The 25,495-nt window shown below is 43.5% G+C and overlaps 1 protein-coding gene across 6 annotated transcripts in view; it reads left to right on the top strand.

Moving 5' to 3' along the window:
• Utrn (utrophin) overlaps positions 1-25,495 on the top strand; it is a 555,367-nt gene that overhangs the window by 177,504 nt on the left and 352,368 nt on the right. For all 6 annotated transcript variants that reach the window (XM_045158274.1, XM_045158275.1, XM_045158277.1 and 3 more), the window contains 9 exons: positions 2,671-2,778; positions 3,044-3,223; positions 4,665-4,834; positions 6,649-6,772; positions 10,468-10,555; positions 14,180-14,421; positions 14,576-14,756; positions 17,208-17,353; positions 18,785-18,997. In XM_045158274.1, the coding sequence (XP_045014209.1) occupies positions 2,671-2,778; positions 3,044-3,223; positions 4,665-4,834; positions 6,649-6,772; positions 10,468-10,555; positions 14,180-14,421; positions 14,576-14,756; positions 17,208-17,353; positions 18,785-18,997 (1,452 nt within the window). The remainder of the gene's footprint in view (positions 1-2,670; positions 2,779-3,043; positions 3,224-4,664; positions 4,835-6,648; positions 6,773-10,467; positions 10,556-14,179; positions 14,422-14,575; positions 14,757-17,207; positions 17,354-18,784; positions 18,998-25,495) is intronic.

The raw sequence follows: 25,495 nt of genomic DNA, 5'->3' as shown, positions 1-25,495 counted from the left end.
AAGAAGTAAAAGCTTTTCTCCCCAAAGGCCAAGCGGTTATGGTCTAGAAAAATAAGTAGCTTTATTCTCACGCTGCACAGTATCTGTTTCCATTCTTTTAAATGCATTTCCGTCCCATCCACAAAAAGCAGCTAGGTTCTCTTCTGAGAAGGATGAGTTGTTTGGTGGCTTACCTGATACAGTGGCAAATAGTACATCTTTGAAAAGTAGACTGCAGAATTTGTCCCAATCTAAGTTATTGATCAGTATTGCTCCCCTTAATCTTTGGTCAGAATTTTCTTATTAAGAATCACATAATGGACCTGATTGTGCTCTCTGAAATATTTATGTTGTGCTTTTCCAGTGTTTACATTCATACGGAACTCTGTCAGGTCAGAGATTCATATCCAATAGCGATGGTTTTTCTTCAGTAATGACACTTGGGAACCATTACTGTTGCAGAGAAACCTGGTGTGAGTTTTCTACAAAGTGAAAAAAATTTCAAATTTGGAAATGATTTTGACTTTATAGTTTAAAAATACTTAGAAGTTAAGGAATAGAACGTCTTTTAGTCACTTGTGTTCCTTGAAGTTTAAGATGATTTACTGCTCACTTTCTCCTGGAGGTGTGACATTTTAACTATGTGTGTGTTTGTGTGTGTGTGTGTGTGTGCGCGTACACATGCATGTGCGCATGTGTGTGTGGTCAGCACCTCCTGTCTTGTTTTGGGGTTATTGATGTGAATATCTTGCCAACCTTAGTAAACTGAGGACTGTATCTGAATTTTTTCTCTCCCAGTCTCTGTGTCCTCCTCTCCCTTCTTCCCCTCTCCTTTTTCTTGAGAGATAAGCAATAGTTGCCAAATAAGTTTATTAATAAAGCAATCAGGAAAGAATTGTCCAGCCCAGAGCCAAAGCCTCTCCCACTCCCAGCGACATAGAAACGGCTCTCCGTATTCAGAATACCTTTGGGGGAGAAGTATCTGAATGCTGCTATAGTTGTTTTCATACCTCTCAAGGTTATCTCACTACATTCTCAACATTTTCTAAATGAACATGCATATTTGACCAATAAATTTTAAATATTTTGACCCTTGGCATTGGACTCTCCACAGATTTCCTTCTCTCATCATAATTGCCTTTTAACTTTGGCCATTGCCACGGTGCTGGGGAAAGACCATTGGTTAGGCATAAGAGTCCTTGATTTAGCTCAGCCATTAACCAGCCAACTGTCCTTGAACCTCTATCTTGCCTGAGCCACATATAGCAAAACCATATCTCACAAAAACAAACCAAAACCGGGGCTGTAGAGATGGTTCAGCTGTTAAAGGCACTCACTTGCAAAGCCTTCCGGCCCTGGGTTTGATTGCCATGTTAAAGCCAGATGCAAAAAGGGATGCAAGCATCTGGCATTTGTTTGCAACAAGCAAGAGACCCTGGCATGTGTGAACATGCACACGTATAAATAAGTAAAAATATTATAAAGAAGGAAAACTGTTGGGCGTGGTGGCACACGCCTCTAATCCCAGCACTTGGGAAGCAGAGGTAGGAGGGTCACCATAAGTTCGAGGCCACCCTGAGACTACATAGTGAATTCCAGGTCAGCCTGGGCTACAGTGAGACCCTACCTCGAAAAACAGAACAGAACCGAACAAAACAGAAGAAAAACCCAGCGCTTTGAGGCTGGGTAATTATAAAGAAAAAGAAGGTTTGGACTGGGGGATTGCTTAGTGGGTAGAGTACTGCTATGCAAGTATGCGGACCTGAGTATGGATCCCAGTATCCACACAGAGGCCTGGTATGGTGCCATCCACCAGTAATCTCAGCACTGGGAGTCGGGGGAGAGACAGGTGGATCTCGGGGCTTCATGGTCAGCTAGTCTAGCTAAACTAGTGAAATCCAGCTTCAGCGAGAGTCCCCATCTCACAACATAGGATGGCAAGCAGCCTAGACCAGCACCTGTGTCGACCTCTGGTCTCCACACACAAAGGCACGTATGTTCATGCTTATCTGTACACACCACATGTGCCCACACACATACGGTCATATCCACACATATGCACACCACATACATACCCATGCAAAGGATCCAAAAACTCATTTACATTTGTTTTTCTAGGTGGAGGGGGCCGCTGAGTTGCACCCCCAGCTCAGGACGGCTTATTCAGTTCTCAGTTTTAGATTCTGAGACACCAGTCAGCATGGCATTGACTCTGTTGGTATCCACCATGACGGTTGGCATCATGGTGGGAATGCATGAGGTCAGAGGGCGTCACAGGCACAATAGGAAGGTAGAGGTCAAGGTGGGGTCAGTCTTGCTCCTTTACAACAGTCCTTTCTTAGGCACTAACTGATGTGCTGGGAGACCCTCCATTCATCCCTTCTGAGGGTAGAAGACCTCCACCATGTCAAGGCTCTTCCACTGCTCACATCATCCCACTTGGGGACCAAACTAACAGTCTTGGAGGACACCTTCAAACCCTATCCAACCCACAGCACTTATCCTACTGGCAGGTTGATCTGTTGTGAGCTCTGCGAGGCTTTTGTGAGTCCTTTGTCCCTTGCTCTTGGGTGTTTGAAGTTCCTGTCCTCCGAGGACGGTAAAGCCATCAATACGTTAGAGGCTTGGGCCCTTGCTGGGATTCTAGGAGGATTTCCCAGATATATTTCCCACTTTTGTTATTGCTTGTAGTGCTTGTTGAAAGCTTGGCTCACCGAAAAAGAAGAGGCTTTGAATAAAGTCCAGACCAGCAACTTCAAAGACCAAAAGGAACTGAGTGTCAGTGTTCGGCGTTTGGCTGTAAGTGGTGACCCTGTCCATTGCCATCTGTGTTGGAAGTCCGGGATGGCTTGGTGTTTAATAGTTGAGGGTTGACGCAGGTTCGTGAGTACAGGCAATGACTCACTTCCATGTGTGATAAGGAACTCACGACCCTTCAGTTGTAGCATGGGGAACTCCAGATGCACTATAAGATACACATGTTTGCAATTCCTAACTGGGCAGCAGGAAGATATGACCTGAGATCTTGTTGTGAGAGACAGCTAATAAATGTCTGAACTACTAGATTTTGAAGGAAGACATGGAAATGAAGAGGCAAACATTGGACCAGCTGAGTGAGATTGACCAAGATGTGGGTCAGTTGCTTGACAATCCCAAGGCCTCCAAGAAAATGAGCAGTGACTCGGAAGAGCTGACTCAGAGATGGGATTCCTTGGTTCAGAGGCTAGAAGACTCCTCCAACCAGGTACCTGTGGGCATTCCGTGGGGAGTGCTCTACCATGCAGTAAAACTGTAAATGCCCAGGTTTTAGTTTTGCAAGGTCGGGTCTCACTCTAGCCCAGGCTGACCTGGAATTCACTCTGTAGTCTCCGGGTGGCCTTGAGCTCATGGTGATCCTCCTACCTCTGCCTCCGGAGCGCTGGGATTAAAGGCGTGTGCCACCATGCCTAGCTTTAGATTTTATAAAAGACTAATGGGTAAACTGAAAGAGTAAGTTTTGGGGGGCTGGGTGGGGAGATGGCTCAGCCCATAAAGGGCCAGATGTGTAGATATGAGGACATGTGTTTGGATCCACAGCATGCAGATAAAAGCTTGTGGTGGTGGTTCATGCCTTTAATCCCTGTGCTGGAGAGATAGGGTGATAAGGCTTGCTGGCTAGCTACTTTAGCCAAGTCGTGAGCGCCAGGCTCAGTGATGGAGCCTGTCTACAAAATAAGGTGCAGAGTGAGGGAGGAAGGCACTCAATATTGACCTTTGGCCTATACATGCACATGCACTTGTACACCCATGCACATATGCCCACACATGGACACACATTCTCACATACTTTATTCCTGATGAGTAACTGACATGTGGAAATCTCCGTCAGTGCTCTAAAGTAAAATGCCATAGAACTTTTACAAAATTATTAGTATCTAGTAATTTAATCTGTTGTACCTGATAATGTTTAGGCAAGTATTTACTTAATATTCTTAAAATTTAAGTCATAAATATTCATCTTAATCTTAAAAATATTTTACTGAATTAAAATATAATTTTGGCTTTGTACATGGATATATAATATATATAATGTAATATATATAATAGCTGCACTATTCCTAGTAATCAAAAAGTGGAACAAGCTGGGTACGGTGGCACACGCCTATAATCCCAGCACTTGGGAGGCAGAAGTAGGAAGATTGTGTTCAAGTCCAGCCTGGGATTATAGAGTGAGTTCCAAGTCAATCTGTGCTAGAGTGAGACCCTACCCCAAACTCTCCCCAATCAGAAAAAGAAAAAAAAAAGAACAACTGAAATGTCCGTCAGTGGGGGAATGGATAAATACAATACATATCTCATGTCTGAACAACACGGTAGTGTTTGACAATAAGAAAACAAAGAAAGCTTTGACACATATGGCAACATGAATGCACCATGAAATCTGATGCTACCCAGAAGAAGCCAGTCACGGGATCATCGTCAGGGTGGGTCTCCTATGTGAGATGACCAGAATGGGTAAATCCTGGGAGAAGAGAAGCAGACCACTCGCTGCGGAGGGCTTTGAGAGCAGGCAGTGGGCAGTGGGCATGCGTGGGCACACAGTGTCTCTTGGCGGTGATTAGACTGTCCCGCATGGACAAGGTGATGATGGTGGCATACAAGGAGCCACTCGTCACATGTCACGCTGTCTGTGGCTTTTCTTTCAGGTGACTCAGGCTGTCGCAAAGCTGGGCATGTCCCAAATCCCTCAGAAGGATCTTCTGGAGACTGTGCATGTGAGAGAGCCAGGAACTGCAAAGAAGTCCAGGCAGGAGCTGCCTCCTCCTCCCCCGCCCAAGAAGAGGCAGATCCATGTGGACATGGAAGCTAAGAAAAAGTGAGGCCCCAGAGAGAAAGCCCCCGGCTCAGCGCTGCACACAGAGCATTTGGTAGTCGCTGCTTGCTTGGTGCTAGTCTCGAATCCAATGCACGCTTACATAGAGTGCTCGTTACAGAAGCTCAGTCCTAGACCGCACCCCCCCCCCCCCCGCTTTGTCTTTGGAGCATCCTTTTCATACCAGCTGAGCATCGAAACTGTCCTGGGTGATTTATTTTGCCCTGTGTTCAATGTGAGACCTATGTAGTGCGATCCTTTTCCTTCCTCCATCATTTACCATAGAAGGATATGACCGTGGGCATTCTTCATTTATTCTTTCTTTCATAATTTAAAAATAATTTGACTTTGGGCAAGATTTCTTCTTTGTGAATCTCCTTCCTTTTCTTACCATTAAGAACATAACATTTCGGAGAAAGAATGCATTTCTGGTCTCCTGTTTTCCAACCTTCTCCTTAAAAGAAAAAAAAAAAAGACTTAGAGACTTTATTAGATTAAGAGAAGAAAAGCCCAGAGAGCCCCACCATGTGGAAGGCAGGAGGGGGTAGAGAGCTCACGTGGAAGTAGGGTGAGGGTTCTTCCCTCCTTAGCCCCACCCCCATATTTTCCTTGTTAATTCCTGTGTCAGATTTATTAGTGGATTCTTCATGTTTGGTTTAAGGATCTATCTTTCGTTAAAATATTTCTTTTTGTCTTACTGATTAAAAAAACCCTAGATCTTTAAATACTTATATTTATATCTATTTATTTATTTGAGAGAGAGGAAGAGAGAGAATGGGTGTACCAGGGCCTCCAGCCACTGCAAGTGAACTCCAGATGCGTGCGCCCCTTGTGCAGCTGGCTTACATGGGTTATGGGGAATCGAACTTGGGTCCTTTGGCTTTGCAGGCAAGTGCCTTAACTGCTAAGCCATCTCTCTCTAACCCGAGACTCTAGATCCATCCAGGGATGGGTTGATGAAGACATTCCTTCAGTTAATTCTTGGAGAAATCGAGGTGTAAGCAGCTGTGCTTCATTGTAGCAGTTGGCATTTAAGTCTTGCTGCCAGGAAGGTTGCCCTTCTGAGTCTACTCCTGTCTGCTTGTTCTTTCTGGAGCACGTAGAGTCACGTGCTCCTGTTATTGGCAGATATCAGAATCAAGTGGGTAGGATTCTGTGTCTTGGAAAGAGACATTGGGATAGGGACACATATATAAGTAGTGAGTGAAAATAGTTTATTAAGAAGTAAGATGCTTCCATTGATGGGGAAGTGGGCCAGAGCTGGAAGGAAGGTCAGAGGACGCTCTGCCCAAAGGGTTGTGACCTTTTGTTGGTCATTTGCATATGGCCAGCTTTCTGCTGGATGTGTATGGGGCTGCCGTTACTTCTCATGCGCTATCAGGCTTTGGTGGGAAGGTTTCCAGTCTGACACTGCCCCCTGATTCCTTCCAGAAGCAAATCTCCCAGCCCTCTTGCACCCCACTCTCTGCCTTGCTCGCCTACTCCAGGTCTCTTCAAAATGGCCCCAAAGTGAATAGTTGAAGTTCCCTTTCATATTTGTTTCCATTGCCCTAAAGTCTAGAGTATCCTTGACTATTCCTTATGTGATGTGATTTCCAGACCTTTTCATGTTCTCCGTCTGTGGCAGAAACATTAATGAGCTTGTGCTGACATTACCTGCTGAAGAGTTGAGAGACTTACGTAACTGCTCAGTACAGTTTACAGAGCGTGCTTTAAATATGGTCGCCCATCTCCTCTCCCCGGCTCTTGAGTTGTTCTTTCTTGGGCCATGTGGGTAATGAATGAAACCAGTGGGTAACATCTGAATCTTGACTCAGGTTTGATGCTGTAAGTGCAGAACTGTTGACCTGGACTTTGAAATCAAAGACTGCCATTCAGACCGTGGAGATAAAAGACTACAAGAAGATGCAGGAGGCTTCAGAAATGAAAAAGAAATTGAAGGTAAAACAGAAAACAGAAATATTCTTGTGAATAAAATAAGTCATCATGCCAGATTGGCTGTTGGCATAGAGATGGTATAGGATCCAGGAGCTTCCTGTTGGGAAAAAAAAAATGGCCCATAGATAACTTTCAGAATATCAATGCGTTTTGCATCTTTTAGTCTCAGCCTGTTATGAGGCCCCCATGTAGAGGGCATTTCTTTTTTCCTTTTCCTTTAACCACTGGGTTGTACAGTAGGACATGCTTCCTGAGGTGATACACTTGTGGTTGGTATTTTTAAAAACTTGTTTATCTCTGTATAACCTGGCACCTAACAGTTTATGACTGCTGTTCCAAAGATCCCTGGATCTGTGTAATTTGGTTTCCAGCAGTTTATGACTGTATTATTCCAAAGATACTTATGACTTTGTTACTCCAAAGATACTTTGCCTTGTATACACTCAAATATTTGCCATCTCACAATGTACTTAATATATTATCTTTATTCAAGGGAACACAGACAGATTTAAAAAACTGAATAAAAACAGCGGTTTGTATCTATGGATCTGTCAACTATGGATCAAATATATTAGAAAAAGAATTTCTAGAAAGTTTTAAGCAGGAAAAGTTGAATTTTCTGTGTACCAAGCACTATGCCTAAATCTGCAAGAATGCAGTAACATACTAGCTCACCCTACTGTGGCCTCCCTTCCCACTGTTCCAGGTGCACCCCCCTTCTCTGTCCAGCAGACCTGATTAGAGCACTGTTCACCTTGTGTAAGAGACATTGAGACCTAGCATGACTGTGTCTGAGCTAAATGTGTACAGACATTTTTCCTCATCACTTTCACTGATTAAAAAAAAATAGTGTAGCTGGGCATGGTGGCACACACCTTAAACCCAGCACTCGGGAGGCAGAGGTAGGAGGATTGCCGTGAGTTCGAGGCCACCGTGAGACTCCATAGGGAATTCCAGGTCAGCCTGGGCTAGAGTGAGACCCTACCTCGAAAAACCAAACAAACAAAAAGTCGTATAAGAACTCTGTACCTAGTCTTTACACTGTGTTAAGCACATTACATCAACCAGAAATGATCTGCATGTGAGGAAGGATGTTCACAGATGTGTGCTAATAGTATATTATTTTGCAGAGGGGACTTGAGTGTCCTGTGATTGCGTGTTCAGAGGGGGTCTAGCAAACAATCCCCCACAGACAGATCCCGAGGAACCACTATATTACAATAAAGAACTATTCCAACAGAGAACAAAATAATGTTTGCATGTGGGTTCTAAAGCATTTGCTGATTAGTAAAAAACTATCTAGGAAATGTGCTTGTGGTTAGAATTTGTCTTAGAATTAGATCCTGGACTGAAAACACCACTCAAAATAACCCTGAAGCTCAAAATCATTCTCTTGTGCCTTAAAATTTTCTCGGTGATCTCTGTAATAAATAACATGTTCAGTTCTGTTGACTCAAACCATTATTGCTATGGTGTGAAATCCTCAACCTATGTGTGTGAATACATTATGTTCGATCCAGAATGCTAATTTTAGTTATTTCCTCTGGGTCAGCACTAGTCATTGGGATGTGCATTTGAAAATATCTATTTATTTGCACGTGCATGCATATGCATGTGTACATGGGCGTTCCAGGTCCTCCTGTTCCTTCCTGCAAGTCAACACCTGTTGCTTCTGCCGTTTTTTTTTTTTTTTTTTTTTTTTTTGCATCCAGTTAACATGGGTGGGTTGGGAATTGAACCTGGGCCAGCAGGTTTTGCAAACAAGCACCTTTAACCAATGAGGCCCCCTTGCCACCCCCATATAGTGTGCATTTTATCTTATAAAAGAAACTGAGTCTTGTAGTTACTGCCATTATTATAGTTTGAATTAATTTTTTTTTTTTCAGATTAATGTGCCTCTAGAATGCTGGAGGGTATCCTGGAATGGCATAGTATTTCCTTGTAGTATTTTTTAAAAAATGAGGTTACCATTCAAAGTAATGGGCTTCATTTTTGATTTTCATACACATAGGTCACTGCATTTTGCTCTTAATCACCTCCCTTCCACTTGGCTCTCCTCTTTCTCTCTGTCCCCACCCCTTGCTGACCCTTTTTCTTTCCCCTGGAAGTCCCTCTGTGTATGAATCACATTGTAATGGGGTTTGGGGAGAAGGTCCTTGAACTGCGTACCCTGAGTTTGTGTCTGTTTTTAACCAAAGAAGTGGATAACAGATGGAGAACTAAGAAGGATAATTCATGAACCATTACAATTTTGTTCAGGAATATACAAGGAAGAGAGAGGGTCTACAGACTGAGGAAGGAACAATGGATACACCCACGTGGCCCAAGAACCCACATGGGAAGTGAGCATGCATGTGAAATAGAAAAAGGGATTTAGAGAGAAAAGAGAAGGGAGTATAGAGAGCTCCTGCCACGTGGAGGGCAGGAGGGGTAGAAAGCCCAGGTGGGAGCAGGGAGCCTCACCAGGATGGGGATCTGGAAGCTCAGGAGAGGTGAACAGCCAACAGAAAAGAAAGTGGGGTGGGGCTTGCCCACCTATAAGGATCTATACATAGTCTTACTGTGGTGGGCTTTACCCAAAGACTCAGGTGAGTCTGAGAGAGACCTGATTGGTGTCCACTCAGGTGGCTGGCTCAGATAGAGGCCAGCCATGAAGCCAAGTTTTGAGGCTGAGTTTAACCAACCACAATGCCAGGATCAGATCTGAATTCTAGGAAAGAAAACTAACCCCCTCCCAAGAAGGTCTCAGGTTGTTTATGGAAAACCAGGTATAGGTAACTCCTTGAAGTCTAAGGGGAGGAGAGATCCTTCTCTGATCTCTAGCAAAGTGGGGTTTATAAGGGCAAACTTAAGGATTACCCAGAAAAGCACCTGACTCCCTCTCAACAAGTATTCCTTTAGTATTATTATTATTATTATTATTATTATTATTTTCATAATTTCTGTCTCTCTTATGGTCTCCTTTCTACTTTCATTATCTATGTCTACACACAAACACACTTGGAATCATACACACATTTGGAGTCCACATAAGATAGAAAACGTGGTATTTGTGTTTCTGAAGTTTACTTATTTTGCTTGACACAATGACATCTAGGTGGATTTATTTTCTTTTTCTTTTTAACTATTTTTTTGTATATTTTTATTTATTTATTTGAGAGTGATAGAGAGAGAGAGAAAGAGGGAGAGGGAGAGGGAGAGAGGGTGCTCCAGAGCTTCCAGCCTCTGCAAAGGAACTCCAGACGCGTGTGCCCCCTTGTGCATCTGGCTAACGTGAGACCTGGGGAACAGAGCCTCGAACCGGGGTCCTTAGGCTTCACAGGCAAGCGCTTAACCGCTAAGCCATCTCTCCAGCCCATTTTTATTTTTATTTTTTTTTTTCTTTTTGGTTGTTGTTACAAGTGCTGTTGTTGCAATTTTTTCCTCATGGCTGAATAAAACCTCATTGTATGTACATATTGTATTTTCTTTCCTCACTCATTTGTTCATAGACAGCCAGACTGGTTCTACTTCTTAGCTGTTGTGACTATTGCAGACATAAACATGGATATGGAAATCATTCTAGTATTTTCTTAGGTAAACTTTGAAATACCAAAGGAAAATTCAAGAGGGGTACTCAACATAAAATTTAGAAATATCATCAAAATGATATTGAGAAGAAAGTTTTCAGTATTCTTATATTTGGATTTTATTTCCAGGGATTAGAAAAAGAACAGGCAGAAAGAACCCTTCAACTGGATGAATTAAACCAAACCGGGCAAATCCTTTTGGAGCAAATGGGAAAAGGTAAGACTCTGGTGTTTTTTTTTTTTTTCCCTTTTTCTTTTATTTTAGACTTTTTATATAGTGAGATTGGATAATATTTTCAGTTTGACATATGAAGCATTTAAGGCTGTAATGCTTTTTTATTGGCTAGATCAATGAATGGTTTTCAAGGCATTTTTTTATTTTTAGCCAACAAAAAAGAAATATTATGCTAAAGCTTTTTATTAAAAACAGATAAATAAAATATTTTAAACTGGGCTGGAGAGATTGCTCAGTGGTTAAACACTTGCTAATAAAGCCTGAAGGCCTGGGTTCAATGTTCATGAGCCACTGTAAAGCTAGACGCAGTGGTGGCACGTGTCTTGAGTTCTTTTTGTGAGGGGCAGAAGGCTCTGGCAAGGCCCTCTCTCTGTCTCTCAAATTAAAAAAAAGATAAAAGTGAAGCTGTCCTGCTTTCCTATAGGGGTCAGAAACCCCCAAAGTTTAGCATAGTACTTAAAATCCAATGGAGGAGAAAATTTTAAAACCTTCCCCTCTAGGGGTAAATCACGATTGTTTTCTCCCCCAGGGAGGTTGCCAAAAGGGAAATTTTTGTGGGCCTATTTTGGAAATGAAGTTACACTAAGGTAAGCCTACTAATGGTGGAGTTTTGATCACTCAGCCACATGATGCTGATTTACTATAAAGACCTTTTCCTTGTTGAATCTGATAAATGCTACTTGGATTTGAGATTTTTGCAAGCAATAAAGTCTTCCTCCCATCCCTCATTCTTACCCCCCCCCCCCCCCCCCCAGTGGCTCAGAGGCTCTTCTCCTCAGACTTATCTTTCCTATTGTGGACATACAGTTGGGCACATACCTCTTCCTTTGTGTGGCTTGAAAAGACATAGGTCTCCCTCTGTTTTCTTTTCTTTCTTCTGAAAGGTTTATTTTGGCTCCTGAGTAAACAAAGAAGGGGTGGCCCCATATGGCCAGGGTCATATGGTTAAGGCAAAAAACAGAGCTCTCACCTCAGGGGAGATAAGAAAGAGTTTACTCTGGAGCCATGAATGACCATGGCCCAGGAACACCGATTTTGGTTACCCCAATTTCATGTTCCAACTTGTTAACAATTTCATGAATGTTTTATAGTTACAGAACAAAAGAAAGCCATATATCAAGTTACTTTTCTTTTTTTAAAAATATCTTATTTATGGGGCTGGAGAGATGGTTTAGCGGTTCAGCGTTTGCCGGTGAAGCCTAAGGACCCCATTGGAGGCTCGACTCCCCAGGATCCACGTTAGCCAGATGCACAAGGGGGCGCAAGTGTCTGGAGTTCGCTTGCAGTGGCTGGAGGCCCTGGCAGGTCCATTCTCTGTCTATCTCTATCTTGTCTCTTTCTCTCCCTGTCTGTCTGTTACTCATAAATAAATAAATGAATAAAATATTTTTTTTGAGAGAAAGAGAGAGAGGGAAGGAGAAAGAAATGGGTCTAGCAATTGCAAACAAATTCCAGACGTGTGCACCACCTTGGACACCTGGCTTACATGGATACTGGGTAATCGTACCTAGGTCCGTGGGCTTCACAAGCAAGCACCTTAACTACTAAGCTCAGTCCACAAAGTGGAGAAATAGCCACAGGATTCCAGTGCTACCTGATGATATTCTTAGCCCTTGGATTGGTGGAGGCTAGGGGTCTGTTTTTATATTCCAAAAAAAAGATCACACCTGATCAACTGATAGACACTGAGGTGGGCAATAATGGCTGTTGAGGGCCTAAAGATTGCCTACGGTAATTTGGCTCTGATCCTGCAACATTCCATCTCCTACAGGAGATCTTCAGTCTGTTCAGCCTTGTCTGAGGCAGATGTAGAACTTTTGGGGAGCTTCAGTTCACAGTGGTAATGCAGACAGGAATGCTTTTCCCCACAAACAGGAAGGATCCCATATATATGCAAGAGCAAGTGGGAAGGGGCCAGGCTCACCATCCTTGTCAGTTTCTGAGAAAGGGCACCTGGAAAGATGGGTCTTGTGTGCTAATTCCTTATTGTAATAGTGTTTGTTAGAATTAGCTGACTGGGAGCCTTTTACACTACCTGTAGAAAGGAATTGGGGCTGGCCCCTTGGGCACATTGGCATAGGCTTAGCCTGCTGCTGATGCTCAGCTCTGACTTCTCAAGCACTGTAAAAATGATATTTTATGGGAGAGAGAGAGAGGGAGAGAGAATGGGTGCATCAGGGCCTTTTGCTGTTGTTGATGTTGAACTCCAGACCCGTGTTCCATCTTGTGCATCTGGAAGGTCAAACCCAGCCTGATGGCTTTGTAAGCAAGCGTCTTTTGTCACTGAGCTGTCTTCCCAGCCTGCTTTTACTCTTTCATATGCTTTCTTTTTTGTTTGTTTGTCTTTTGAAATAATGGGGACTGTACGCGTGTATTACCATGCCTGCCTTTGCTGTCCCTTTTTGGAAATTAATAAAATAAATTGTTTCCTTATTACTGCTTTTGGGGTTTTCTTTTCTTTTTTTTTTTCCCCTTCAAGTTGAAAGTTGACCTCAAACTTATTAAGTAGCAGAGGATGATTTAGAACTTCTGAAACCCCTGACTTTACCACCCGAGTGTGGGAATTATGGCTGTTGGGGATCAAATCCAAGGCTTTTGAATCCTCAACCTTTTTAGACTGTGTGTTCCATCTAACTCTGAATCCTGGAAACAAAACAAAATTTAAATACAAATTTTCCTTTGATAAGATGAAAATTTGATACTTTTATGATTGCTTGACCTCATCTTCTCCTGTCCAGCTTAGCACTTGCCTGTGAAGCCTAAGGATCCCCGGTTCGAGGCTCAATTCCTCAGGACCCACATTAGCCAGATGCACAAGGGGGCGCACGCGTCTGGAGTTCGTTTGCAGTGGCTGGAGGCCCTGGCGTGCGTGCTCGCTCTCTCTCTCTCTTTCTCTCTCTCTGTCGCTCTCAAATAAATAAATAAAAAATAAACAATGTTCCCTGAGCCTTGGAAGGTGTGTTACCAATTTCCTTCAGTGTTGAGTTCTCAGCAGCCTCTGGTTTTCTGCTTTGATGAGTCTTTAGTCTCCACAGTGTATACCACCGTCTCTCTGGAAGATGCTCTCAGGCTGGCAGTGAGAGCAGCGCTCATGTTTAAATCACCACTTCCTTTGTAATGTTTCCTGAAGGGGCACAGCTCTTGAACTGCTATTTCAGCAATGCCCCCATCCCAAGTCAACAAGTTGAAACAGACCTAATTATTTTTAAGTGGAACATTGCAATTTTTAAAGTTTTTATTTATTTAATTTAAGTATTTGAGAGAGAGAGGGAAAGAGGCAGAGATAAAGAAAGAGAGAGAATGGGCTTGCCAGGGCCTCCAGACACTTCAAATGAACTACAGATGCATGAGCCACCTTGTGTATCTAGCTTATGTGGGTACTGGGGAATTGAACCTGGGTCCTTAAGCTTCATAGGCAAACGCCTTAACTACTAAGCCATCTTTTGAGCCCATATGTTTTATTCATTGTGTTGAAAGGGGCTGGGCGGGGGTGGGGAGTGACATTTCCTTATTTTTGACTTTGTGAGAATGTGGGGAACAAATTCCAAGCCAGTTTGGTAAATATTGTCTGAAGTGTCTATTTGTTTATTTATTTTCTCTCTGAAGAAGGTCTTTCAACTGAAGAAATCCAGAGAGTCCTGGAAAGGGTGTCATTGGAATGGAAGATGGTTTCTCAGCTCCTGGAAGGCCTGGCTGGAAAGATCCAGCTCCATGAAGATATAAATGCATATTTAAAACAGCTTGATGCCCTTGAGAAGGTCATAAAAGTGAAGGAAGAGAGGGTGCAGCACACACCCTCTTCCGAATTACCCCGACACTCCCTGCTGGGACTCAAGGATACCTGCCAGGTAAGGAGCCCCCCACATGGGCCATGCCAGCTTGCTGTGCGCAGTCTCACATATGAACGTGTTCTATATGACGAACTTAAAAATCCGTTCTGATTAACTTGCTGTAGGAAGGCTCTTTCTCACTGAGTGAAGGAACGTGTTTTCTCTTCCTTAGCGGGAGCTGACAGATCTCCTCGGCCTGCACCCCAAAATTGAGACGCTGCGTGCAAACTGCTCAGCCCTGAAGTCTCGGCCTTCTGCCCCCGGTTTTGTCCAGCAGGAGTTCGATGGCTTGCTAAGCCACTTCGAGGCCGTGCAGAAAGCGTTAGAGGATCGCCAGCGACAGCTAGAGAGTGGTAAATCTTAGCGTCTTTCCATGTGGTTTTACTGTCTCTCCTCTCAGTTTATCTTACTTTACAAATTACTTCTGGAGCTGGGGGAGATGGCTCAACAGTTAAGACACTTGCCTGCAAAGCCTAAGGACCTGGGTTCAATTCCCCAATGCCCAGGGAAAGCCAGATACACAAAGTGGTGCTTGTGTCTGGAGTTTGTAGCAGTTGGAGGCCCTGAAGTGCCCATGTTCTCATTCTGTCTCTCCCCTCCTTGCAAATAAATTAAAAAAAAAAATTTTTTTTAAAAGATAGGACAGAACCCCAAACTTGGGTTCTCCTCTCTAAAAAATGAAAAATAAAAATTGCTTCTACTAGTTAGAACTTTAGGGGGCTTCACATTTCCTCTGCATTGTCTGGTCAAACCAAGGTCTTCAAGTATATTCAGATGGTTTTCTACATTTACACTTGACTGTAAATACAGTTTTCACATGCTTCCAAACTGTCTGTGTAGCTAGTCTAGACTTTGTAAGTATTTTCTTGTGGCGTTGGGATGAAGCCCAGGATGCCATGCATGCTGGGTAACTGCTTGGTCACTAAGTCATACCCCTAGGGAGTTTTCAAAGGAGAGACCAGTGTTGTGTCTTCATTGAGTCATTCCCAGTAAGAGCAAACAGGATGATCATCAATTTCTGTTTGCTCAAAGTGGTTGAAGTTTTAGGGTTACCGTCCCTTCTTTTAATAGAAATCATGCTCTTTCTGATTCTGAGTTCTTAATTTGGGAATAAACCTGGTTTTGGAAAACTGTACAGTCACTTTCTAGTTGTTGGACAGAACACCTAATCATAAAACAGCTGATGGGAAGAAAGGGTTTATTTCAGCCTACATTTTTCCCAAAACTATTTATTTATTTGCAGGGGCAGACAGAGAGAGAGAAGGGGCATACTGGGGCCTCCTGCTACTGCAAACAAACTCCAGACGCTTGCTGCTTTATGCATCTGGCTTTACATGGCTACTGGGAAGTCAAACTCGGGCCATCAGGCTTTGCAAGCAAGCATCTGTAACCACTGAACCATCTCTCCAACCTCAGCTTACAGTTTTTTTTTTTTTTTTTTTTTTCTAGGTAGGGTCTCACCTAGAATTCCAGGCTGACCTGAATTCACTGTGTAGTCTCAGGGTGGTCTGGAACTCACAGCTGTCCTCCTATCTCTGCTGTCTGAGAGCTGGGATTAAAGACGTGTACCACCATGCCTGGCTCCCACCTTAGAATTTCGAGGGGAAGTTTCCTCATGGCAGGGAAAGCTTGACAGAGCAGGCAGCTGGCTCCCATTGTCACATATCAGTGGGGAGGAGCAAGCTAGTGAGCTAACTTGTCACACTTGCTAGGGCTGGACCACACCTCTCACAGCAAGGCTCCACCTCCCAAAGGCCCCACCCGCTGGGAACTAGGGAAATTTTATCACAAACATTTGAGGTTTTTTGGGGGGCATTCCACACTCAAACCACCACAAAAGCTAACTGTTAGGGATTTTGACAGCTCATCCCTGTCATGTTATGAATTTTCTCTCTTCAGCTGCTGTGTAAGTTGGGAATTGCAGTGAAATCTCTATTGTTATGGGCAGTCCAAACTCAAAACTGTAGCCATGACCTTCTCTCTGCCTTACATTGGCTGTTGATGATTGTGGACGGACATGAGGGAGGTGGAGGTTTGCACGTTAGGCATATGTGTCACGTGGCTTTTCTCCTGAATGTCCTTGTTCAGGGAAATCAGTTAACCTAGAGTGTGACATAAGTACCTGAAAGAATTTCTTTCTCAGCTCGCTAGTCCTAGCTGGTCTCTTAGTTTTGATGAGGATCAGGGCAGCTCACTGTTCCCTGCTGGATGGCTTCACCGCTTTGTGCTTCAAAAGCAGCTTGCTTCCCTCCTGTACAAGAGAGGCCTCGGTGGGGTTTTCACACTAGAGGGACGGGAGACCCTGTTCCAGCCGGCCGTGGCTCTTTTGTTCCTCAGAGGACTTGGGGCAGCCCGGCCACCGTGTTCCCATACAGCACCCATCACTCTGTGGGTGGGTTTGTCTGTACACGTGAGCAAGCAGGAAGGTCGATGTTGGGATCTTTGCTTTCTTTTCTTCACTGTGTGGAGGTTGGGGAAGAAGAGATTGTGACGGACAAAAGAAGCATTGTCCTTCCAACTTCATAGAGGCATTTCATCATGATGAAATGAAAAAAAAAATGTAGTGAGTTAGTGAATATTTCAACCGTCAACATCTGTGGGAATGAAGTCACTATCTGTCCTTTAGAAAGGCTAGTGGAACGACCTATTTTATTCACTAATCAAGATCCTCTTCAACTTTGATCACTGGATCTAATTGACTATCTATGGCAATCCACTCGCAGTATACTGAATTAATGGTGTAAGTGATAACATGAAGGGCCTAACATTGTTTTCTCTAAGTCAGTCTATTGTTAAATAAACAGCACTGAAGAGCCAGCCTGGGCATGAATACTTGGAAACATTGAAAACACTGAAAGAAATGCTAAATGATTTAGAAAACAAAGCCCAGACATCCCCGAGTGACCTCAGTGATCTAACAATGGCGGAGAAGGCCCTGCAAGAACGAAAGGTAAGCTGTTTGAGGACTCTCCTAACAATTCTGATAGTTCATACAGATTGTGAAGTGCATTTTCAGTGTCATTTAAAAAATTGGGGGGCTGGAGAGATGGCTTAGTGGTTAAGGTGCTTGTCTACAAAGACTCAGGACCCAAATTTGACTCTCCAGATCTCACGTGAGCTAGACACACAAAGGTGAAGAAAGTGCAAGGTCACACATGCCCACTAGGTGACACAAGTGTCTGGAATTTGATTGCACTGGCTAAGGCCCTGGTGCATCAGTTCTCTCTCTCTCTCTCTCTCTAAAATTAAAAAAAATAATTTAGGGGCTGTGGAAAGATGGCTTAGCAGTTAAGTGCTTGCCTGTGAAGCCTAGGGACCCTGGTTTGAGGCTTGATTCCTCAGGACCCACGTTAGCCAGATGCAGAAGGGGGTGCACACATCTGGAGTTCTTTTGCAGTGGCTGGAGGCCTTGGCGTGCCCATTATCTCTCTCTCTCTCTCTCTCTCTCTCTCTCTCTCTCTCTCTCTGCCTCTTTCTCTCTCTGTCTGACATTCTCAAATAAATAAACAATAAAAAATTAAAAAATGTGTAAATAATTTTAAAAGTTGGTCATTTTTGGTTAAGAAATTTCTTATAATTTGAACATTAATTATTGCAATATATGATCTCAGATAAAAAGAAAGCTATTAAATGTTAATAGGAGAAAAAAGTCTTCTGTTAAAATTATCATAAAATTATGAACTTGCTCATTCATTATCTGTTGAAATATCTCTTTTAAAATGATGTATATTCATTGAAGAGATTATATATATTTGTTTATTTTAACTGTAACCCAAGCTGACTCAGAACTCACTCTGTAGCTCAAGACTGACATGGAACTTACAGGGATCCTCCTACCTTAGCTTCCACAGCATTGGGATTAAAGGTGTGTGCCACCATGCCTGGTGATACTTTTTTTGTTGTTTTTTTGGGGATAGCATCTTACTCTGTAGCCCAGGCTGGCCTTGAACTCCCATGGTGATTCTCATGCCTCAGCCTCCCAAGTGCTAGAACTACTGTTGTGAGTTCTTATACCTGGCTTGAATTGATATTTTCAAAAAATTCTGTTGAATAAAAATGCTTTTCTGGTTCTTTCGTTGAGTGGCCTTAAGTCCTTCTACTGGGTAAGAGACCGCCCTTGGCTTTGCATACTTGGTCCACACTGGCTATGTTAGTCCAGTGATTTTCACTGTAGAGAATATTTTATGTTGCCCACACACAGCATATGAAGGGAAAGCTTTAACTTTTTCATTATGTCTTTTTTTTTTTGTGAGTTTTTTTAAACAATTCATTTTTTTATGAATAAAATGCCCTCCTTCCTTTTTTCTGTATATAGCCATGTTCTTACATCTACACAGAGAAATTGTTAGGCATATTTTTAATCTTTTGAAACTTTTTCTAGGCCCTCGATGAAATCCTTGAGAACCAAAAGCCCACATTATATAAACTTACAGAAGAAACAAAGGCATTGGAGAAAAGTCTGCTTCCTGATGTAGAAAAGGCGTATAAACAAGAATCTGAGGATATCCAAGGAAAGTGGAAGAAACTTAAGGCCAAGTTTTCCAAAGACTTACATTTGCTTGAAGAAATTACATCCAAGCTCAGAGCTTTTGAGGTAAATCTAGGAGCTAGCAGGAGCTTAAGTTGATTATTGGGCAAATGGTGATATCTGAGTGTTTTGCCTTCTTTCTAGTCCCACATTTCTTAGGCACTGATGTTGGGATTTATAACTTGCTTATTAAAGTTTTCAGTGTGCTGATGACCATATTCATTTCTTCTGCCTTGCAGAAGGAAAAGTTAGTAAAAACAAACAAGCAAACAAAACTCCACAAAGAGTTTAAAATAGAGTTTCTGTATGGGGAGAGTCCATGACATGCAGTTGTTGTGATAACGACTTGGATTTGTAGAAGTTGCCCAGTCAGTAGCAGACAGTGGCATCCTTGACACTTTTTCTTTTAAAGGTCTTTGATGTTTGTGTTTGAGAAACTTTAAAAACAAACAAACAAACAAACAAACAAACAAAAAAACCCAGCAAGAGATAAGTGTCAGACTGGAAAAACAGATTGTTCAAGGGACATGGAAATTCAGAATCAAGATCCTTTGTGTATCAGTTACTTTCTCATTGCTGGGGAAAAGAAATTCCTTAGAAGCAGCAGCTTGTAGATGGGCAAGGTTGTGCTGGCTCACAGCTTCAGAGGGTCGATCCACACCGTGGTGTGGGGAGCACGGCAGGAGCAGGAATGTGGTATCACATCATCAAATCAGCAGGAAGAAGAAGGGGCAGGAGGAGAAGGAGGAGGGGGAAGAGGAAGAAGAGGAGAGGGAGTGAGAGGAAGAGGAAGCAGAAAAGGGAAGAACTGAGAAAGAGTGAGAGTGAGAGAATAGGTGTGCCAGGACCTCCAGCCACTGCAAAATGAACTCCAGATGCGTGCGCCCCCTTGTGCATCTGGCTAATAATACGGGTCCTGGGGAATTGAAGGTGGGTCCTTTGGCCTTGCAGGCAAATGCTTTAACTGCTAAACCATTCCTCCAGCCCTCAATAAATATTTTTTAAGTGAATGAAATCAGGTTAATAATAATGAGTATTTTCTATTTGGATAGAGAGACTTTCGATCTCAAGAGAATTTGTGTAAAGGATATTGCTAAAAAGAGTGAAAAGAGGGCTGGAGAGATGGCTTAGCGGTTAAGCGCTTGCCTGTGAAGCCTAAGGACCCCGGTTCGAGGCTCGGTTCCCCAGGTCCCACGTTAGCCAGATGCACAAGGGGGCGCACGCGTCTGGAGTTCGTTTGCAGAGGCTGGAAGCCCTGGCGCGCCCATTCTCTCTCTCTCCCTCTATCTGTCTTTCTCTCTGTGTCTGTTGCTCTCAAATAAATAAATTAATTTAAAAAAAAGGGTGAAAAGACTGGAGGTGGAACATGTATGAAAATGATTTTTTTTTAAATCAAAGCCAGAGAACAAACAGTCCAAGAGAGGCTGGTTGTGTACCCCACTATTGAGTAGTGACACTTGAAACTTTGACCCAAGAACAAATGGGTAGCTCCAGTGAGTGACCACAAGAAAATACAGATGGAGGTGTGTGTGTGTGCACGTGTGTATGTGTGTGTTGACAGGGAAGGAAATAGTTTTCATTACTGGCAAGGGTGCTTGTAGCCTGAGACCATTATGACTTATGAAGGAGAGTGAATTGTGGGTGTGTAGTAGTTTTGACTCTAACTCTGTGAGTGAATTTGGTTCTGTTTGAGTATTATTAACTGTAACAGTTCATACCTTTAAAATGAAACTTACCCTTGTCCATGGTTCTAAAAATTTTGGTCATGGTCCGGGCATTGTCTTATGAGGGATACCCAATCCACACTGATTTTACCCAGCATCAGACGTTTGTCTGGAGATGTGCTTGGTTGCCACCGCAAGCCGGGAATACAGCTGACCTGCATGGAGCTCACAGAGGTAAACTGTCCTATCCCCAAATGTCAGGCATTTTAAAGTTGAGCCGTGCTGGGTGATCCATCCATTTGTTTCAAAAATTTAAATCTCAGGTGTAGTTGGGGAAATTTCCAATTGATTCTTAAACATACACGGGGATAACTAAATGTTTGCTATTATTTGAATATACAGAAGAGAGTCCTGGGGTTGTTGTCATCCAAATATAGATTATTGCAGACCGGTTTCATTACCATAACCAGTCTAAGTATTTAATGTGACCAGTTACAGAGTGTGCTAAAATGTTTATTTGCATTAAAAATATTCTGCATCAAACTCGTGGGTCTTGAAATTCAGATGCTTTTTTTGTTATTACAGTAGCAGATTTTCTTTTCTTTTTTTAAAATATTTTTTTAAAATATTTATTTATTTATTTATTTGAGAGCGACAGACACAGAGAGAAAGACAGATAGAGGGAGAGAGAGAGAATGGGCGCGCCAGGGCCTCCAGCCACTGCAAATGAACTCCAGACATGTGTGCCCCCTTGTGCATCTGGCTAACGTGGGTCCTGGGGAAGCGAGCCTTGAACCGGGGTCCTTAGGCTTCACAGGGAAGCGCTTAACCGCTAAGCCATCTCTCCAGCCAATACTGTCTTGATTCTAATTACCAGTCTTACTCATACTGTTGCTTTGAAGGCATCGTTTGTTGATGAGCTACTCAGAATTCACTTCATCAAATTTTAAATTTCTCCCCCCAAAGTTAAGAGATCATTACTGTAAGTAGTCATCTACAGGTTAATGTGGCATTCCTCTTTTTAATGGCCTGCAGTCGATTTTAGTCTGGTCAGTTCTGTTTGTCTTCAAGGCATGGCCACAGCAGGTTTTAGATCCAATGCCCATTATTGATGTTTTCTTGGGACAGAACATTAGAATGGCATTTTAGTAAAATGCATTTTCTCATATATGTCAGTAAGGCATGTAGATTGCTTGTGAAGGTACGGGACAACACAGAAATACTATCTGCCAACAGAATTCCTATCTGTTCCTCATGCCATCTCCCTTCCTGGTGGCAGCAAGATTTAAGGATGGATTCTTACAGGAAAGTAATGCATTCGAACTATAAAATGGCTCCAGCCAGGCGTCGTGGTACACACCTTTAATTCCAACTCTCGGGAGGCAGAAGTAGAAGGATCGCTGTGAGTTCGAGGTCACCCTGAGACTCCATAGTAAATTCCAGGTCAGCCTGGTCTAGAGTGAGACCCTACCTTGAAAAATCAAAAAAAAAAAAAAAAAAATAAATAAATAAAAATAAAAAAGGCTCTAAATATTACTACTGTGAACATGTTTTTTTCCTTTACTATGATACTACTGATATTGGAATTTGGCAAGAGAGTTTAAAATCCAAGGAATTGGAACATGAACCCCACTATGTAACAATACCTTTCATGAGCACAGCACGTTGAAATGTTGAGCTATTTTCTTGTGAGGCTTATGTTTCTTCTTAGGGTCCTTCCCTATCTGCAGGAGGATCTGTTCATAGGTAGACTGCTTGTCATGTGTAGACATGCGTCTGGCAGCTCTTCCTTTGTTTACACGACCCGTTCTTTTTGCACAGGCCGAGGTTAGACCTTCATGTTCGTACACAGTGTTCGGCTCAAATAGGTTCCTCTATTTACTTATCTATTTCTTTATTTTTTTGAGGTAGGGTTTCATTGTAGCTCCGGCTGTCATTGAACTCACACTGTAGAGACCCTCTTACCTCTGCTGGCTTCAGATATGTTCTTTAATGCTTCCCGTTGGTCTAGGCCACACCAGAGTAATGACCTGGGCTCTTGTACTTCAGAACCACCAGTCACTGGTGCTTTTATAAACTACTGTCCCCTCTGTAGGCAGCAAAATACTTGAACATACATGAGATTGGTGATACTTTTTTCTTCTTAATTATTAACTTTACTGATAGGATTTCTCTATGAATCATGGGATAAGGGATCATCCTTGAGCTTGTGACTTTTCTGGTATCTTTGCACACAGGGACTGCAGTATTGTATTCCTCCTCCTCTGCTCAAGGTCCCTTGTGGTGTGGGATGTAACTCAGAATCGTGAACACATCCCCGAAGCACATAGGAAACCTGGAGTTCAGTTTCCCGCATCCTTCCTCTGTGGACTCTGCCTGGAGCCCCGACCAGCTGTGCGCAGGCTCCTAACAACTGCATTACCCTTCAGATTCACCTCCGGCTTGCCAACTCATCCTTCAGGAATTCATCTGCCACAGGGATGCCAGGGTTAGACTTCCATGTAGGGTCTGGTTGCCTTTAGTAGAATAGTGCCACATGCTTTTGCACCTGTTACGTTATAGCAGGCCATGCCCCTTCCTTGCCCAGCCTTCCCATGTTCCTACAAGAGCTGGCACAGGACTGGGAGACTGTGGTGAGTGCCAAAGCACCAGTTGGATTGTTGTCTTTCTCTGGAAGTGAAATATCATCTCTCTTCCCCCCGCCTCTCTGTGGCAGGCTCTCACTCTAGGCCAGGCTGACTTAAAAGTCACTCCCCAGTGCTGGGATTAAAGGCATGTACAACCATGCACAGCCTCACCTCTGGTTCTTCTTTTTAAAAATTTTTTTGTTTATTGTTTATCTATTTGAGAGCAACAGAGAAAGGAAGAGGCAGATAGAGAGAGGGAGAAAGAATGGGCACGCCAGGGCCTCCAGCCACTGTAACCGAACTCCAGAGGCGTGCACCCCCTTGTGCATCTGGCTAACGTGGGTCTTGAGGAATCGAGCCTCGAACCAGGGTCCTTAGGCTTCACAGGCAAGCGCTTAACTGCTAAGCCATCTCTCCATCCCCTGATTCTTCTTTTTATGTTGTGTGTTATTTTATTTATTTATTTACATGCAAGGAGGGAAGGGGCAGGAATGGGTTCACCAGGGCCTCTTGCTGCTGCTGCTGCTAGAAAAATTCTGTAGATGCAGCACCAACCTGTGCATCTGGCCTCTACAGGGTAACTGGGGAATTGAACCTGGTCTGCCAGGCCTTATAAGCAAGCACCTTTAACCTCGGAGCCAGCTCTTCAGCCCCATGATTCTTTATGAAGAAGTTTCCGCTACAGGAAGTTTTCATCCCAGCTCTGCCCAGAACACCCAGCCATAGACTCACTTGCTCTGGGTTCTGCTGCATGCCCTCCTCCACCCTCCTATTATGTCCTATTATGAGTGCTATTGTGGTGAGGACTCTGTGTCTCTCCTCCCCCAGGCCGTAAGTTCTTTGAGGAGAGGAAGCCTGCCTGGCACCCAGCAAGTAAACCGATGGGAATGGAGGCAGGGTGTAAATGGAGCTGCCCTGTGGGCGACTGTAGCCCCCCTGGCACCTCTGTAGTGAAGCTGAGGCTGTACAGGCTAAGTGCCTGCCTCCTTGTCCTCAGTGTCCACACAACTGTGGTCGCTCCTCTTCTGTCATCCTCGCCCCTTCAGCTGCTCGGAGTCCAAGGCTGTGCTGTGACCCAGAAAGTTAGGAGGAGACATGCTGATGCTGTGTGCCATGGATGAAGCAGGTTGTGACCTGTCGGAAAGTGTTTCAGGGCAAAAATGAAGCAGACTGGGCTGGGGAGATGGCTTAATGGTTAAGGCACTGGCCTGACAAGGGAAAAGACCCAGGTTCGAGTCCCCAGTACCCATGTAAAGGGTGGTGCGTGTGGCTGGAGCTTGCCTGCAGTGGCTAGGGGCCATGGTGTGCTCATTCTCTCTCTCTCTTTCTTTCCCTACCTCTGTCTCTCAAATAAATAAAATATTACAAAAAATAAAATAAATGAAGTAGAGTAAAATCATTATTTAACTGGTTTAAGCCTTTCTTGGGAATATATACTTGATAGAACTAAAAGATTTTCCCCCCTGGTTAACCACGTTTTACTTTACTTTTAGTGACATATTCCAAGAACTGGACGTAAGAGGAGTTTTAGATAAACTAATGTGGTGGCAGTGTCATACTTTCTCCTTTCAGCTCTGTGACTGGCTGCTTTTCCGGAGAGCATCTTGAGCAGGCTTTGACCCCAGAAGCCCAGGGCCATAGGCTACCTAAAACAGCACAAAACAGGAATCTCACTACTTTGATGACTGTACCGGGTTTCCCAGTTCTCTTTGTGCCTTGAGGTAGAAATTAGTGGCTTAAGAAGCTGTGGACATTCCAAGGGCTTAGAGGCGGTGCAGGAGAAAATGCCAGGAATGTCACTGCAGCCAAGCCCGAGAGGCCCGACTGACCTATGCGCTTGTGTCCACAGTTACCAAGTGTCAACTGGCCGCTATCTTCAGCCCTGGGAGGGGCACAGGGCGGCTGGAGGGGTTGCTTCTGGACCTCACATGCCTTTCCTCTGACCCAGCAGCAGGGTGTGGCACCTCCAACATGCTTGCAGCTGGGATGGGCTCTATAAAATTTTGACTCTTCCAAAGCCTAGTATTTGCTAGCTTGATTTCTCAGGAACATGCTCTAGTAGTAGCAATTTCACCAGTTTGTGGACATTTGTGAGTAAAAATAGAATTGAGAAATGGATGCCGTAGATTAGTACTTACAGCTTAATGTTAAAAAAATATATTTTATTTGTTTAATTATTTGACAGAGAAAGAGGGAGCGAGAGAGAGAGAGAGAGGGAGGGAGGGAGGGAGGGAGGGAGGGAGGGAGGGAGGGAGGGAGGGAGAGGGAGAGAA

This window comes from Jaculus jaculus, chromosome 9, assembly GCF_020740685.1.
Source record: "Jaculus jaculus isolate mJacJac1 chromosome 9, mJacJac1.mat.Y.cur, whole genome shotgun sequence".
NCBI classification, from domain to species: domain Eukaryota; kingdom Metazoa; phylum Chordata; class Mammalia; order Rodentia; family Dipodidae; genus Jaculus; species Jaculus jaculus.
Note: the sequence above shows the minus strand (reverse complement) of the source record. Positions and strands in the feature narration are given on the sequence as shown.